The sequence below is a fragment of the Equus caballus genome, chromosome 19 (genome assembly GCF_041296265.1).
Source record: "Equus caballus isolate H_3958 breed thoroughbred chromosome 19, TB-T2T, whole genome shotgun sequence".
Taxonomy (NCBI): domain Eukaryota; kingdom Metazoa; phylum Chordata; class Mammalia; order Perissodactyla; family Equidae; genus Equus; species Equus caballus.
In genome coordinates this window covers 48,311,616-48,328,356 of record NC_091702.1, presented here as the reverse complement: position 1 = coordinate 48,328,356, position 16,741 = coordinate 48,311,616, and the positions used below count along the sequence as shown (strand labels likewise).

At 32.4% G+C, this 16,741-nt stretch overlaps 1 protein-coding gene across 23 annotated transcripts in view; it reads left to right on the top strand.

Annotated features, from left to right (window-relative positions):
* Positions 1 to 16,741, top strand: part of STXBP5L (syntaxin binding protein 5L) — a 349,911-nt gene that overhangs the window by 54,339 nt on the left and 278,831 nt on the right. For all 23 annotated transcript variants that reach the window (XM_023623677.2, XM_070243721.1, XM_070243724.1 and 20 more), the window contains exon 3: positions 2,438 to 2,535. In XM_023623677.2, coding sequence (XP_023479445.1) covers positions 2,438 to 2,535 — 98 coding nt within the window. The remainder of the gene's footprint in view (positions 1 to 2,437; positions 2,536 to 16,741) is intronic.

Genomic DNA, 16,741 nt, shown 5'->3' with positions numbered 1-16,741 from the left:
TGATGTTTGTACATTAATTTTTCAACCTTGCCTAACTCCTTTATTAGTTCTAATAATTTTTAATTGTATTTCTTAGGCTTGCATATTGTGCCATCTGCAAATAGTTTTAGTTCTTCCTTTCTAATCTGGATGTCTTTTATTTATTTTTCTTGTCTAATTGTCCTAGATAGGACATAGAAGTAGCAAAAGATGACATACTTGTTTTATTCCTCATTTTAGAGTGAAAGCATTTGTTCTTTCACTAATTAGTGTGATGTTAGCTGTAGGTTTTTTGTACATGCTTTTTATCAGATTGAGGAAGTTCTCTACATTTTCATTTGTTGAGTGCTTTTTAAGATGAATGAGTATTGGATTTTCTGTAATAATTTTTCTGCATCTGTTGAGATAATCGTGTGTTTTTTCCCCTATATTCTATTGATATGGTATATTACATTAAATATTTTTTATGTTAAACCAACCTTGCATAACTGGGATTAATCTACCAAGTTATGGTGTATATCCTTTTTATGTTGCTGGAATTAGTTTGCTAGTATTTTACTGAGGATTTTTGCACCTATATTAATAAGAATTAGTGGTCTTTAGTTTTCTTTTTTTGTGATGTCTTTGTCTGTTTCTAGTATCAGGATAATACTGGCCTCATGGAATGAGTTGGGAAATGTTCCCAACTCTTTTATTTTTTTTGCAGAGTAAGTATATTCTGATTTTTGTTATCCACGTTGCTCTACAGGAAGATTAGGAATATCTTCTTCTTGACAATGTTATGTTTATAAGTTTGAATAAGGAAGACAGTTCAGAGTCAAGAGGGAAAAACTCAGTTAAGAATCATGACTAGAAACTGTTTTTTTCTGGGTATTTTTTTTTTTTTACCAACTTAGTAGAGAATTTTTTGGAGAATACAGAACAGTGGTTGATTGGCTAAGGACATCATGGTACATTCATACTATAATAAGCTCTGCAACCTTGAAGTAGGTTGAAGTACATGTACATATTTTTTTGTGGTAATATTTCCATGATCTGCTGTCGAGTAAAAAAACAGATTGCAGATCTGGTTATATGTTATGTAATATGCATATGCATATATGTTCATATATGCTGTAGAAGAAAAAGAGGAAGTTATGCAATGAACTTAAACTGTTTTTGTCTGGGGAATAAGAATTTTAGGTGAACTAAAAGGTAGTTTATCTTTATTTTCATCTCTGAATATTTACAAATGCAATATTTTGTTATGAAAGTATTTCCATTAAAAATAGTTCTTGGAACACTAAATATCTCGCTGAACAAGATATAGTATCTTTTTTCTTACTTATGTGGATTCTCTATTTCTTTGAAAAGTTATAGCACATTGAATATTAATTCCTGTCTAATATTGCATGTTCCTTTTCATATGTTAGTCTTACCTCCTTTATGATATTATGAGCTTTTTATATCTTTATTTTTTTCCATTGTGTTATTATAAAAGCTTTCAAACATACAGACGAGTTGAAAGAATTATACTGTGGACACTCATGTATGTATGTGTGGGTGTGTACACACGTACACACTCACCACCTACATTTGACAATTATCACTTTGTTGTATTTGTTGTATGTCTATCTATCCATATATCCATATTACTTTTTTGGATGTATTTTGAAATAAGTTGCAAGTGTCAGTACATTTCACCTCTTAACTTCAGTATGCACATCATGAACTAGAGTTCAAGATTTGTTTATAATGCTTTTTTCTTTGAGGTACAATTTACATATAGAGAAATTACAAATTTTACTGTACCATTTGATGAGTTTTGACTAATGTATACACTTGTGTAACCTAAACCTCTATCAAAATATAGACTATTACCTTCACTCAGTAAGTTCCTTCATACTCCTTCCCAATCAGTTCTCTTCAAGTCAACCACCATTCTGATTTTTTTCACCATAGATTAGTTTTGCTTATTCAGAATTTATGTGTGATTATACTATATGCACTCTTTTGTATGTTCTTTTACTTAGCATAATGTTTTTGAGAATCATCCATGTTGTTCCATTTATCAGTAGTTTTATCTTTTTATTGTTGAGTAGTGTTGTATTTTATGAGTATACCACAGTTTTTTTTGATTCTCTTCTTATTGGACACTTGGGCTGTTTCTAGATTGTTAAATATAAATCTATTAGGGGCATACTTATACAAGTTATGTAGGCTCTTAATTTTCTTGGGTACATACATAAAGTGGAATTTCTCGGTATTAGGACGGGTATATGTTTAGTTTATAAGAAACTGCAAGGCGTTTTTCCAAAGTGTCTGTGTCATTTTGTACTCCTACCAACAACATTTGGTAGTTGTTTCTTTTTTTTAATTAACAAAAAATATTTTAGTAATTCTGGCGGTTGAATAGTGGTATCTTGTGATTGTAATTTTATTTCCCTTGTGACTTTTTTTACTATTTGCTTTCTTTCAGACAGTTCGGCATGGTTTTCCTTATCAGCCCACAGCATTAGCCTTTGATCCAGTTCAGAAAATCTTGGCTATTGGGACGAGAACAGGGGCTATACGAATGTATCCTTAATTTTTGGTTCATTACTTGCTATCTTAATACCAATTTTATTTCCTTAAATATTCAGGTAAGTGAAATATTTATGACCAAATTAAGTTTATTTTTCTTTAAAAATGAATAATGATTGTGAAAACTCACATTGTCAAATTTATTGGCATATTTTCAATGTCTGTGAGATAAGTCCCTTCTTTAATTCCTGGTATTGGTAATTTGTGTTTTCTCTTTTTTCCTGATCAGTATGGCTAGAAGCTTATCAATTGTATTAACTTTCAAAAGAACCAACTTTGGTTTCATTGCTTTTCTGTATTGTTTTCCTATATTCTATTTCATTGATTTCTGCTTTGATTTTTTTTTAATTTCCTTTTCTTGCTTCACTTTGGGTTTAATTTGATCTTCTTTTTCTAGTTTCTTAAGGTAGAAACTGAGGTCATTGATTTGAAAACTTTCTTCTTTTCTAATATATTCCTGTAGTGATGTGAATTTCCTCCTGAGTTCTGCTTTAGTGTCATCCCATTTTTTTTATATTAACCTTTTTATTTTGAGATCTTTGTAGATTTAATTGTGGTAGTAAGAAATAATATAGAGAAATTCCATGTATTCTTCACCCAATTTCCCCCAATAGTAACATCTTATAAAACTATAGTGTAATATGACAACCAGGATATTGACATTGATACATTTCAGAGCATTTCTATCACCACAAGGATTTTTCATGTTCCCCTTTTACAGCGACACCTGTCAGTCCAATTTCCCCACTCCCACCCCTGACTCCTGACAATCACTAGTTTGTTCTTTATTTCAATAATTTTTCCAATTTAAGAGTGTTATATAAATGGAGTCATACAGTACGTAACATTTTGGGATTGGCTTTTTTCACTCAGCATAATTCTCTGAAGATTCATCCAAATTGCTGTATGTATCAATACTTCATTTTTTTATTGTTGAGTAATATTTCATGATATGGATGTACCATAGTTTGTTTAGCTGTTCACTTATTAAAGCACATCTGGCTTCCCAGTTTTTGGCTGTTATAATTAAAGCAACTATGAGCATTTGTGCACATGTTTCTGTGTGAACATAAGTATTCATTTCTCTGGTTTAAATGCCCAGGAGTGCAGTTAGGAGTTGTATGGTAGTTGCATGTTTATTTTTATATGAAGATGCCAAACTATTTTCCAGGTTGTAACATTTTAAATTCCCACCAGCCATATATGAGTAATCCTATATCCCCACATCATTACCAGCATTTTGTGTTTTAAAATTTTTAAATTTTAGCTATTGTGATAATTTTGTAGTGATATCTCATTGTGGTGTTCTTATATATTCTAAATAATAGTCCTGTGTTATATATATGGTTTGTAATTATTTTTTTGTGGTCTTTAACTTGTCTTTTCAACCTCTTAACAAGATATTTCAGAGTCCAGTTCATCAATTTTTCCTTTCTAGATTGTGCTTTTAGTATCATGACTCTTAAAACGCTTTGCCTAACCCTAGCTCGTAATTATTTTTTTTCTAAAAATTTTATAGTTCTACATTTTATATTTAAGCACAGTTCCATTTTGAGTTCATTTTTTATTTGTATTGTCTTTGTCTGGTTTTGGTATTGGGGTAATACTAGCTGCATAAAATGAATTGAGAAGTGTTCCTTCTTCTGTTTTCTGGTAGGGATTGTATAAAATTGGTGTTAATTCTTTCAGTGTTTGATAGAATTCTCTAGTGAAAGTACCTGGGACTGGAGATTATTTCAAGAGAGATCTTATATTACAAATTCAATTTATTTAATAGTGGTAGGACTATTTTGGTTTTCTATTTGATCTTAGTTGAGTTTTGATAGTTTTTAGTCAGTCTTACTAGCGGTTTATACATTTTATTGATTTTTTTTGGAGAACAAGTATTTTGTCTAATTGATTTTCTCCATTTTCTTGTTTTCAGTTTTTTTCTGACATCTTTTTTTTAATGAGATACAATTGGCATAAAATATTACATTAGTTTCAAGGTAATTTATCTTTATTATTTCTTTCCTTCACTTTTTTTTTTAGCTTATTCTGCTCCTTTTTTCTAGTTTCTTGAATTAAAAACTTAGATTATTGATTTGATACCCTTTCTCCTTTCTAATGTATGCATTTAATGTTATTAATTCTCCTTTCAGCACTGCATTAAATGGATCCCCAAAATTTTGATATGTATGTTTTCATTTTCATTTAGTTTTATGTTATTTTAAAATTGCATTTGAGACTTATTCTTTGGACCATGAATGACTTAGTAGTGTTTTAATTAATAGGCAAGTGTTTGAAAATTTTCTTCTTGTCTTTCTGTTATTGATTTCTAGTTTGATTCCACTGTGGTGAGAAAACACATTCTGTATGATTTCAATTCTTTTATTTTTATTTATTTATTTATTTATTTTAAAGATTGGCACCTGGGCTAACAACTGTTGCCAATCTTTTTTTTTGTTTTCTACTTTATCTCCTCAAACCGCCCCCACCCCCCGTACACAGTTGTATATCTTAGTTGCACGTCCTTCTAGTTGTGGGCTGTGGGACACCGCCTCAACGTGGCCTGACGACTGGTGCTGTGTCCGCGCCCAGGATCCGAACCCTGGGCCGCCGCAGCGGAGCACACGAACTTAACCACTCGGCCACGGAGCCGGCCCCCAATTCTTTTAAATTTGTTAAGTTTGTACTGTGGCCTAGGATATGGTCTGTCTTGGTGAATGCCCTATGGATCAGGAAAAACATGTGCATTCTTTTCTTGTTGAGTGGAATATTCTATATTTGTCAACTAGATATTATTCGTTGATTTGGTTCTTAAGTTCTATATGCTTGCTAATTTTCTGTTTGATAATTCTAAGTTTGAATATATTTATCTTTCTTTCCAGCTCTATTAGTTTTTACTTTCTATATTTTGAGGCCATGTGGTTTGGTGTGTACACATTTCTGTATATCTTCCAGTGGATGGATCTATTTATTATTATGTAATGTGTTTATTTGTCTCCAGTAATTTTTTTATTTTTTTGAGGAAGATTAGCCCTGAGCTAACTATTGCCAATCCTCCTCTTTTTGCTGAGGAAGACTGGCCCTGAGCTAACATCCATGCTCATCTTCCTCTACTTTATATGTGGGGTGCCTACCACAGCACAGCTTTTGCCAAGTGGTGCCATGTCCGCACCCGGGATCTGAACTGGTGAACCCCAGACCCCTGAGAAGCAGAACATGTGAACTTAACCGCTGCGCCACCGGGCCGGCCCCTCCAGTAATTTTTTTTGCTCTGAAATCTGCTTTATCTGATATTAATAGAGCCACTCCTGCTTTTTAAAAAGAATAATGTTTGCATGGTATATCTATTTCCATCCTTTTGTTTTAAACTTAACTATGTCGTGTTTGAAGTGAGTTTATTGTAGACAGCATATTGTTGGATCATTTTCTTTCTTTCCTTTCTTATTGAGATATAATCAACATATAACCATATATTAGTTTCAGGTATACAACATAATGATTCAATATTTGTATATATTGTGAAATGTTCAATAAGTCTAGTTAACATACATCATCATGCATAGTTACAAAAATTTTTTCTTGTGATGAGCTTTTAAGATTTATTCTCTTAGCATCTTTCAAATTATAGCCCAGTGTTATTAACTATAGTGACCATGCTGTACATCACATCCTCAGGTCTTATTTATTTTGTAACTGGAAGCTTGTACCGTTTGACCACTTTCTCTAATTTTACCCACCCAGCACTTCCTGCATCCACCTGTCCTCTGTATCTATTATTTCAGTGTTTTGTTTATTTTTTTTTTAGATTCTACATATAAGTGAGATCAGACAATATTTGTCTTTCTCTGACTTATTTCACTTAGCACAGTGCCTTCAGTGTCCATCTATTTTGTCACAAATGGCAAGATTTCCTTCTTTTTATGGCTGAATAATATTCCATTGTGTGTATATATGTGTATAACACATTTTATTTATCCATTCATTCATCAATGGTCACTTAGGTTGTGTCCATATCTTGGCTATTGTAAGTAATGCTGCAATGAACATGGGAGTGCAGGTATATTTTTGAATTAGTGTTTTCTTTGGATATGTCCCCAGAAGTGGAATTTTTGGATTGTATGGTGGTTCTGGTTTTAATTTTTTGAGGAATCTCCACACTGTTTTCCATAATGGCCCTGCCAAATTACATTCCCACCAACAGGGCACAAGGGTTCACTTTTTTCCACATCCTCACCAACACTTGTTATTTCTCGTCTTCTTGATGAATAGCCATTCTAACAGGTATGAGGTGATATCTCATTGTGATTTTGATTTGCATTTCCCTAATGACTAGTGATGTTGAGCATCTTTTCATGTACCTGTTGGCTATCTGTATATCTTCTTTGGAAAGATGTCTATTCAGATCCTCTGCCCATTTGTTAATTGGATTGTTTGTTTTCTTGCAAATATATAAGGAATATGAGTTCTTTATATATTTTGGATATTAACCCCTTATCAAATAGATGGTTTGTAAATATTTTCTCCCATTCAGTGGGTTGCCTTTTCATTTTGTTGATGATTTCCTTTGCTGTACAGAAGCTTTTTAGTTTGATGTAGTCTCACTTGTTGATTTTTACTTTTGGTATCAAATCTAAAAAATCATCACCAAGACTGATGTCTGTGAGCTTATTGCCTATGTTTTCTTCTAGTAGGTTTATGGTTTCAGGTCTTACGTTCAAGCCTTTAATCCATTTTGAGTTAATTTTTGTATCGGCTGTAAGATAGTGGTCCAGTTTTATTCTTTTGCATGTGGCTGTGCAATTTTTCCAGCACCATTTATTGAAGAGACTAACTTTTCCCCATTGAGCATTCTTAGCTCCCTTATCAAATATTAGTTGACCATATATACCTTAGTTTATTTCTGGGTTCTTGATTCTGTTCCATTGATTTGTGTCTTTTTTTCTGCCAATACCATACTATTTTGATTACTACAGCTTTGTAATTTGGTTGGAAACCAGGAAGTGTGGTGCCTCCAGCTTTATTCTTCTTTCTCAAGATTGCTTTGGTTATTCGAAGTCTTTTGTAGTTCTACACAAATTTTAGGATTATTTGTTTTATTTTTGTGAAAAATGCCATTGGAATTTTTATAGAGATTGCATTGAGTCTATCTATTGCTTTGGGTAGTGCAGACATTTTAACAATATTAATTATTTCAATACATGAGCATGGAATATCTTTCCATTTATTTATGTCCTCTTTAATCTCTTTTGTCATTATCTTATAGTTTTTAATATGCAAATCTTTTACCTCCTTGGTTAAATTTATTCCTAAGTGTTTATTCTTTTTTATGCAATTATAAATGGGGATTATTTTCTTAATTTCTCTTTCTGATAGTTCATTATTGATATATAGAAACACAACTGATTTTTGTATATTGATTTTGTAGGATCATTTTCTTTCCAATCTACTCTGTCAATCTACTTCTTTTAATTGGTATATTAAAGTCATTTACTATTAAGGTAATTATTTATATGTTAGGGCTTAAGTTTGCCATTTTTATTTCTTTATTTTCTGTTTCCTCTGTTTCTTGCTCCTATTTCTCTTTTCTTACCTTCCTGTGGGTTATTAAAACATTTTTAATGATTCAATCTTTATTTATCTGTATTGTTTTTGAGTATATTGCTTTGTACAGTGTTTTTGGTGGTTGATCTAGGTATAATAAACATACATAAATTATCATAGTATGCTGGTATCGACGTTTTATTTACTTCAAGGGAAACATAGAGAACTTATTTCCAATTAGCTCCCCCTTCTCTACTTTTAAAGTATAATTATCTTAAGTATTTCCTGTATATACCTTGAGCACCATTTCAGATGGTAGTGTAATTTTTACTTCAACCATCAAATATAATTTTAGAAACGCATAAAAAGTAAAATAATCTATTATATTTACCCAAATTTTTACCCATTCTTATGTTATTTCATTTCTGAAGTTCCAAGCCTTCTTTTTCCAGGGTCTTAAAGGTGAAAATATGGGGTGTTTATTTGAGATCTTTCATCATTTCCGTCTGTTAGATAACTTCCTTTAGATGTTTTTAAGGGAAGGTTTGCTAGAAACAAATTATCTTAGTTTTTCTTCATCTGAGCATGTATTTATTTCTTCTTCATTCCTGAAGGATATTTTTGCTGGATATGGAGTACACAGTTGACAATTATTTTCTTTCAATAGTTGAAAAATGTTGTGTGACTTCCTTCTGGCCTCTGTGATTTCAGATAAGAAATCTATTGTCATTAAAATTCACGTTCATTTGTAATGCTTTGTTTGTCTCTAACTGCTTTCCAAAGTTTGTTTGTTTTTTTAGTTTTCAGAAGCTTAATTATGATGTTCCTTGGCATGGATATTTGTGGGTTTATCTTATTTGGTGTTTTCTCAGGATTTTGCATCTGTAGGTTTATGTATTTCATCAAATTTGGGAAGTTTTTAGCCATTATTTTTTATAATAGTTTTTCAATCCAACTGTTTTTCTTCTCTCCTGGGACTCCAATAGTACGAATGTTAGATCTTTTGCTATTGTCCCACAGATTCCTGAGACTGTGTTCATTGTCCCTCCCCCCAACCCCGAGTCTTTTTCCTTTTGTTGTTCAGATTGGGTAAATTCTATTGATCTCTTCCCAAGTTTACTGATTTTATCCTCTGTCATCTCCACTCTACTACTGAGCCTATGCATTTTTATTTTGGTTACTGTATTTTTCACTTCTATGATTTCAGTTCTTTTTTAGAACCTCTTTTTCTTTACTTATCTTTTCTATTTCATTTTTTTCAAGAAGATTTATAATTGCTTATTGAAGGATTTTTGTGATGGTTAATGAAAACCTTTCTCAGATCATTACAACACCTGATTCATCTTGATGTTTGCATGTTTTGATTGTCTTTCCTCATTCAAATGTCATTATCTTGGTTCTTAGTATGATGAGTGATTTTCACTTGTATCTTGGATATTTTGAATATTATATTATGAAACTCTGGACTCTATTAATCTTTTTTGTTTTACCAGGTAGTTCTCCTGTTGAGGTGTGGCTTAAGGGCCAGGTGTGTGTGTATGTTCAGTTTCCTGTTGGGCCTTGTTAACATACCCACCCCCACCAAAAGTGGGTACTGACTCACACTGCCTTGTTTCAGATGGGTGGGGGGGAGTTCATCTTCCCACTAGGCCAAGTGACATCAGGAGAGGTAGGAAGCATAGCTTCAACCACCTCTCCTTGCACCACCTTGTTCTACTGTATTGATGTGAGTAGAGGTTCAGTTTTTAGTAGGATCCTCTGACACAGAGGAGGTGCTGACTAGCCTTGCTTCCCCAACCTTGTTCAATCTTGTTGCTGTATGGTGGATGTGAGGATTCAGCTTCCCAATGACTACTCTGCTGACATAGAGTGCTAGAAGGATGAGTGTAAATCCTAATGATAACTAGCCCCATCTTGTACCACCTCATTAAATCTTGTTGCCGCTGAACTCACTGATGCTACCTTGATAGGAGAACTGGAACATCTCTTCCTTATGCTGGGCAGCAAATGGAAGATCAACTTCTCATTCAGACTTACTAGTACCATCCCATCAGGATTGGATTGCTGCCACTTTCCTCCACTGCTCTGGAGATGGTAGATCAGCGTCCTCTTTAGCACACTGGTACCACCTGGCTGAACAAGAGTGCTACCTGCATCTGCCAGGCAGGAGATGGATGATTAGCTCCCTGCTTGTGCTCTTAAACACCACCTGCTGGGGGAATTGGAGTATGTTCTCTGCAGGGTGGAGATGGGGTAGGGTGGAAGATCAGATCTGCAATCAGCCCTGTTGAACTCTGTGGGAGGGAAGAGGAGAGTATGGTTTTTTTTCATTGTTGTTTGGCTAGAATAGGGTGAGTAATGCCAAAGTTTGTTTTTAGACCACCCTGCTTTCAATCCTTTGGCTGGAAGAATAACATTTTCTTGGAATTTTTGTTTTTGTTTTTTGTCTGTGCCAGTTGATGGTTCTGGGTTGGAGACTTCTGCAGTGCTCTGTCCAGGATGTATGGGACAGAATAAGCAAACCCAAGGAGCTCACTGCTGTGTCCTTCCTGAGGTTCTTAGGCATTCCTCCTCCTTTCTACCTTTCAGTTTCCCTATGCATGTTTGTAATGTTAGATCAGGGGTTTTTCTAGTTGTAAGAGACAAAAAGTATGAGGAATGAGGCTACTCCATCTTGGCAGAATAGGAATTCTTCATCCCCCAATTTTAATATGTTATGTTTTCCTTTCGTTCAGTTTAATATTGTCTAATTTCTACTTGCTTTTTTTCTTGACCTATGAGTTATTTGTGTGTTATTAGTTTCCAAATATTAGAGATTTTTCTAGAGATCTTTCTGTTATTGATTTCCAATTTAATTCCCATTGTGGTCAGAGAATATACTTTGACCTAAATCCTTTTAAATTAATTGAAGCTTGTTTTATGGCCCTGTCTGTGGTCTATCATGATAAATGTTAAATGTGCACTTGAAATGAATGTGTATTCTGTTGTTGTTGGGTACATTGATCTGTAAATATCAATTAGGTAAAATTGATTGATAGAGTTGTTCAAATCTTCTATACTCATACTGATTTTCTATCTACTTCTATTACTGAGTGGTATTGAAATCTGCTATAATTGTAGACTGATCTATTTATCCTTGCAGTTCTATTAGTTTTGTTTTGTTTCATGTATTTGGAAGCTGTTATTAGCTGTATAAAGATTTAGGAGTGTTAAGTCCTCTTGAGGAGTTGACTCTTTTAACATAATGAAATGGCTTTCTTTGTCTCTGATAATATTCTTTGAACTGAAATTTACTTTGTCTGATATGGATATAGCCACTAAAGTTTTCTTTTGATTAGTCTTGACATGGTATATCTTTTTCCATCTCTCTCTTTTTTGTTAAAGATTTTATTTTTCCTTCTTCTCCCCAAAGCCCCCCAGTACATAGTTGTATATTTTAGTTGTGGCTACATCTCTTTTATTTAAACCTATTTGTGTCTTCGTACTTAAAATGTGTTCTTCTAGGAAGCATATAGTTGGGTGTTGCTTTTTTGTCTAATTGCACAATCTCTGCCATTTAAAATGATAATTAAAAATTTTTTTATATTTAAAATTCATATTTTAAAGAATTATTTTTAAGAGATGTTGCTTTTCTTGTTATAGCACACATTAATCAATTTTTAATTTCATCTTTAAATATTATCATATAATATTTATATAAATTTGACGTTTTTCTTTTGATATATAGTCCTATGAATTTAAATATAGGTTTGTTTAAGTACTAACATAGTCTGGATACAGAGCAGTTCCATCACCCAAAAAGACTCCCTTATATTTTCCCTTTATAGTTAATCCATTTCCCTACCCATAACGATAGAAAGCACTGATTTTTTTTCCACTTGCAATAAATATTATTTTGGAGAATGTCATGTAAATGGAGTCATACAGTATGTGATCCTTTGAGGCTGGCTTCTTTCACTCAGCAAAATTTCTTTTAGATTCATCTAAGTTGTTATGTGAATTCAAAGGTAATTCCTTCTTATGGTGGAGTTGTATTTCATTGTATGAGGTATACCACAGTTTGTTAATCCACCCACCTGCTGAATAATATTTGGATTGTTTCTAGCTTTTAGCTAGAAAAGCTTTTTATCTAGCTTTTATCACAAATAAAGCTTCTATGAACATTCATGTATAGGTTTTGTGGTAGTGTAAGTTTTCTTTTGTTGGGTAAATTCAACGAATAGGATTGCTAGGTCATGAGGTAAGCATATGTTTAAATTTATAAGAAACTGTGAAATCAGTTTCCAGAGAGACTGCATTGTTTTAAATTCCTACCAGCGATATGAGTTGCAGTTACTACTCAGCCTTGCTGGCACTTGGTATTGTTAGTATTTTTGTTTTAGCTATTCTAATAACTATACTAGTATTGCAATGTGGTTTTAATTTCCATTTCCCTAATGACAAATGAGATGAACATCTATTCATCTCCTTACATCCACTTTGTTGAAGTGTCGTTTCATGTCTTTTGCCCATTTTTAAACAGGATTATTTGTTTTCTTATTGCTGAGTTTTGAGAGTTCTTTGTATATTCTGAACATAACTCGTATTGAATGTATGATTAGCAAATATTTTCTCACACTCTGCAGCTTGTCTTTTCACTCTGTTAATGCTATCTTTTGCAGAGCAAAATTTTTAAATTTTGATGAAGTGCAATTTATCAATTTTTTCTTTTATGATTGTTCTTTTGACAGCATGTCTAAGAACTCTTTGCCCTCCCCAAGTTCAGGTAGATTTTCTCCTGTGTATTCTTCCAATATTTTTGTTGTTTTCGGCTTTACATTTCAGTTTGTGATCTATTTGCAGTTAATTTTTGTCTCTGGTGTAAAGTATGGATCAATGCTCATTTTATGACATGTAGATATTTAATTGGCTCAATATTTTTTGTTGAAAAAACTGTTTTTTTCTCCACTTAATTTCCTTTGTACTTTTGTCTGGATCAGTTTTCCATATATGTGTATCTCTGGACTCACTATTTATTTATTTTATACCAATATATTGTCTTGATTATTTTAGCTTTAAAATATATTTTGAAATCAGAAATTTATTCTTTTTCAAATTGTTTTGGCTTTTCTAGGTTCTTTGACTTTCCATTAGAGTTTTAGTATCACACTGCCATTATCTACCAAAAAATTCTGTTGAGATTTTGATTGGAATTGCATTGAATCTATAGATTAGTTTGGAACTAATTGATATCTTAAAATCTTGAATGTTCCAGTATGTTAACGTGCTCTACTTTTCCATTCATTTGTGTGAGTTCTTATTTCCTTTATCATCATTTTTAGTATTTATAACAGAGTTAAAATGTATTGACAGTAATCTGTACATGCTATCTCTTCATCCTTGAGTTAATGTCTTTTATCATTTGGAAAATATAGAAAACACTAAGGATGGTATAACAAATTTTTATGTCTGCCATCCATAAGGAACAAATGTTAGTTTTTTACAATATTCACTCCTGTTTAAAAAAATTACTTAAAATATTACAGATAAATTTGAGATCTCTAATTTCCTTTCTCAGCCCAGTTTCTATCCATCTCTACCCAAAGCTGGTCATTTAACATGATTTGGTGTATCTTTTTGTTGTTTTTGTTCAACTTTTTAAGAAGCTTTATTGAGATATAATTTAACTACCATGTAATTCAATCATTTAAAGTGTAAAATTCAATGGTTTTTAGTATGTTCACAGAATTGTGCAATAATCACCATAATAAGTTTTAGAAAATTTACATCACCCCAAAAAGAAACTCTGTTTCTTAGCTATCACTCTCCATTTCCCCTCAATCCTCCTAGTCCCAGGCTACCACCAATTTAATTTCTATCTATGTAAATTTTCCTGTTCTGTACATTTCTTATAAATGAAATCATGTAATAGGTGGTCTTTTGTGACTGGCTTATTTCACTTAGTAAAATGTTTTCAAGATTCATCATGTTGTAGCATGTATCAGTACTTTATTTCTTTTTATTGACAAATAATATTCCTTTGTGTGGATATACCACCTTTTATTTAGCCCTTAATCAGTTGATAGACCTTTGGATTATTTCTACTTTTTGGTTATTATGCTGTTTGGTAGAATTCACCAGTGAAGCCATCTGGGCCTATGTTTTTCATTCTGAGTAGTTTTTTGAATATTAAATCAATTTTTTAAAAGGTCTATTCAGATTTTTTATTTCTTTTGAGTCAGTTTCAGTAGTTCATGTATTTCTGGGAATTTGTTCATTTCATCTAAATTATCTAATTTGTGGGCATATAATTATTTATAGTGTGACTTTACGATATTTTTTGTTTCTCTAAGATTGGTAGTATGTCCCATTTTTTACCCTCTGATTTTAATTATTTAAGTTTTATCTCTTTCTTTCTTGGTTCATCTAGCTAAATGTTTATAAATTTTGTTGATTTTTCTGAAAGAACCAACTTTTGGTTTCACTGATTTTCTTTATTTTTCTATTCTCTATTTTATTTATATCCACTCATCTTTGAAAAGATAAACAAAATGGACAAATCCTTAGCTAGGCTAACCAAGGAAAAAGGAGAGAGGACCCAAATCAACAAAATTATAAATGAAAAAGGAGACATTACAACTGATGCCACAGAAATCCAAAGGATCATAAGAGGCTACTGTGAACAACTACATGCCAACAAATTGGATAACCTAGAAGAAATGGAAAAATACTTAGAAATGTACAACCTACCAAGACTGAATCAGGGCAATATAAAAAATCTGAATAGACCAATCACTAGTGAGGAGATTGATTCAATAATCAAAAATCTCCCAACAAAGAAAAGCAGAAGACAAGAAGGCTTCACTGGTGAATTTTACCAGACATTTAAAGAAGAATTAGCACCAATTTTTCTTCAACTCTTCCAAAAAATTGAAGAGGAAGAAACAGTTCCAAATTCATTTTATGAGGCCAGCATTACCCTGCTACCAAAACCAGATAAGGCCACCACTAGAAAAGAAAACTACAGGCCAATATCCTTGATGAAAATAGATGCAAAAATTCTCAACAAAATGCTAGCAAACTGAATTTAACAGTACATGAAACGTATCATTTACCATGATCAAATGGAATTTATCCCTGGGATACAAGAATGGTTCAACATAAGCTAATCCATCAATGTGATACATCACATTGATAGAATGAAAGAAAAGAATTATATGATCTTCTCAATAGACACTCAAAAAGCATTTGACAAAATTCAACATCTGTTCATGATAAAAACCTTAACAAATTAGGCATAGAAGAAACATACCTGAACATAATACAGGCCATATATGACAAGCCACAGCTAACATCATACTCAATGGTGAAAGACTGAAAGCTTTTCCCCTAATATGAGGACAAGACAAGAGTGCCAACTCTTACTACTCCTATTCAACATAGTACTGGAAATCCTCGCTAGAGCAATGAGGCAAGAAAAAGAAATAAAAGGCATCAGAATTGGAAAGCAAGATGTATAATTGTCTCTAATTGCAGATGACATGATGTTATATACAGAAAATTCTAAAGACTCAACCAAAAAACTGCTAGAACTAATCAATGAACTCAATAAATTTGCAGGATACTAAATTAACATACAAAAATCAGTAGCAGTCCTATACTCTAACAATGAATTTTCTGAAAAAGAAATAAAGAATTCAATCCCATTTACAGTAGCATCAAAAACATTAAAATACTTAGGAATAAATTTAACCAAGGTGGTGAAAGATCACTACTCTGAAAACTACAAAACATTGATGAAAGAAATCAAAGAAGACACAAATAAATGGAAAGGTATCCTGTGTTCATGGATTGGAAGAGTTAATGTTGTTGAAATGTCAATGCTACCAAAAGCCATCTATAGATTCAATGCAATCCCTATCAAAATTCCAATGACATTTTTCACAAGTATAGAAAAACACTCCTAAAATTTGTATTGAACCATATAACACCCTGAATAACAAAGAAATCCTGAGAAAGAAGAACAAAGTAGGAAGTGTCACACTTGTTGATTTCAGGCTATACTGTAAAGCTATAGTAATTAAAACAGTATGATGCTGGCATAAAAACAGACACACTGATCAGTGAAACAGAATTGAGAGCCCAGAAACAAACACAAGCATATATAGTCAACTAATATTGGACAAAGGAACCAAGAATACTCAATGGACAAAAGATAATCTCTTCAATATATGGTGCTGGGAAAACTGGATATTCAGATGTAGAAGATTGAAGCTTGACCTTTATGTTAAACCACTCACAAAAATTAATTTGAAATAGATTAAACACTTAAATATAAGACCTGAAACCATGAAACTTCTAGAAGAAAACTTAGGAAAAACATTCTTTCACATGGGTTTTTGTAATGATTTTTTGGAAGTCACACCTGAAGTGCAAGCAACAAAATAAAAAATAAACAATTAGGGCTATATCAAACCAAAATGTTTCTGCACAGCAAAAGAAGCCATCAAAGTGATAGAGATACCCTACGGAATAGGAAAAAATATTTGCAAACCATATATCTGATAAAGAATTAATATCCAAAATATATAAAGAACTCATACAACTGAATAGCAAAAAAACAAAAAATCCAGTTAAAAATGTGCAGAGGACCTCAATAGATATTTTTCCAAAGAATATCTGTGGCCAACAG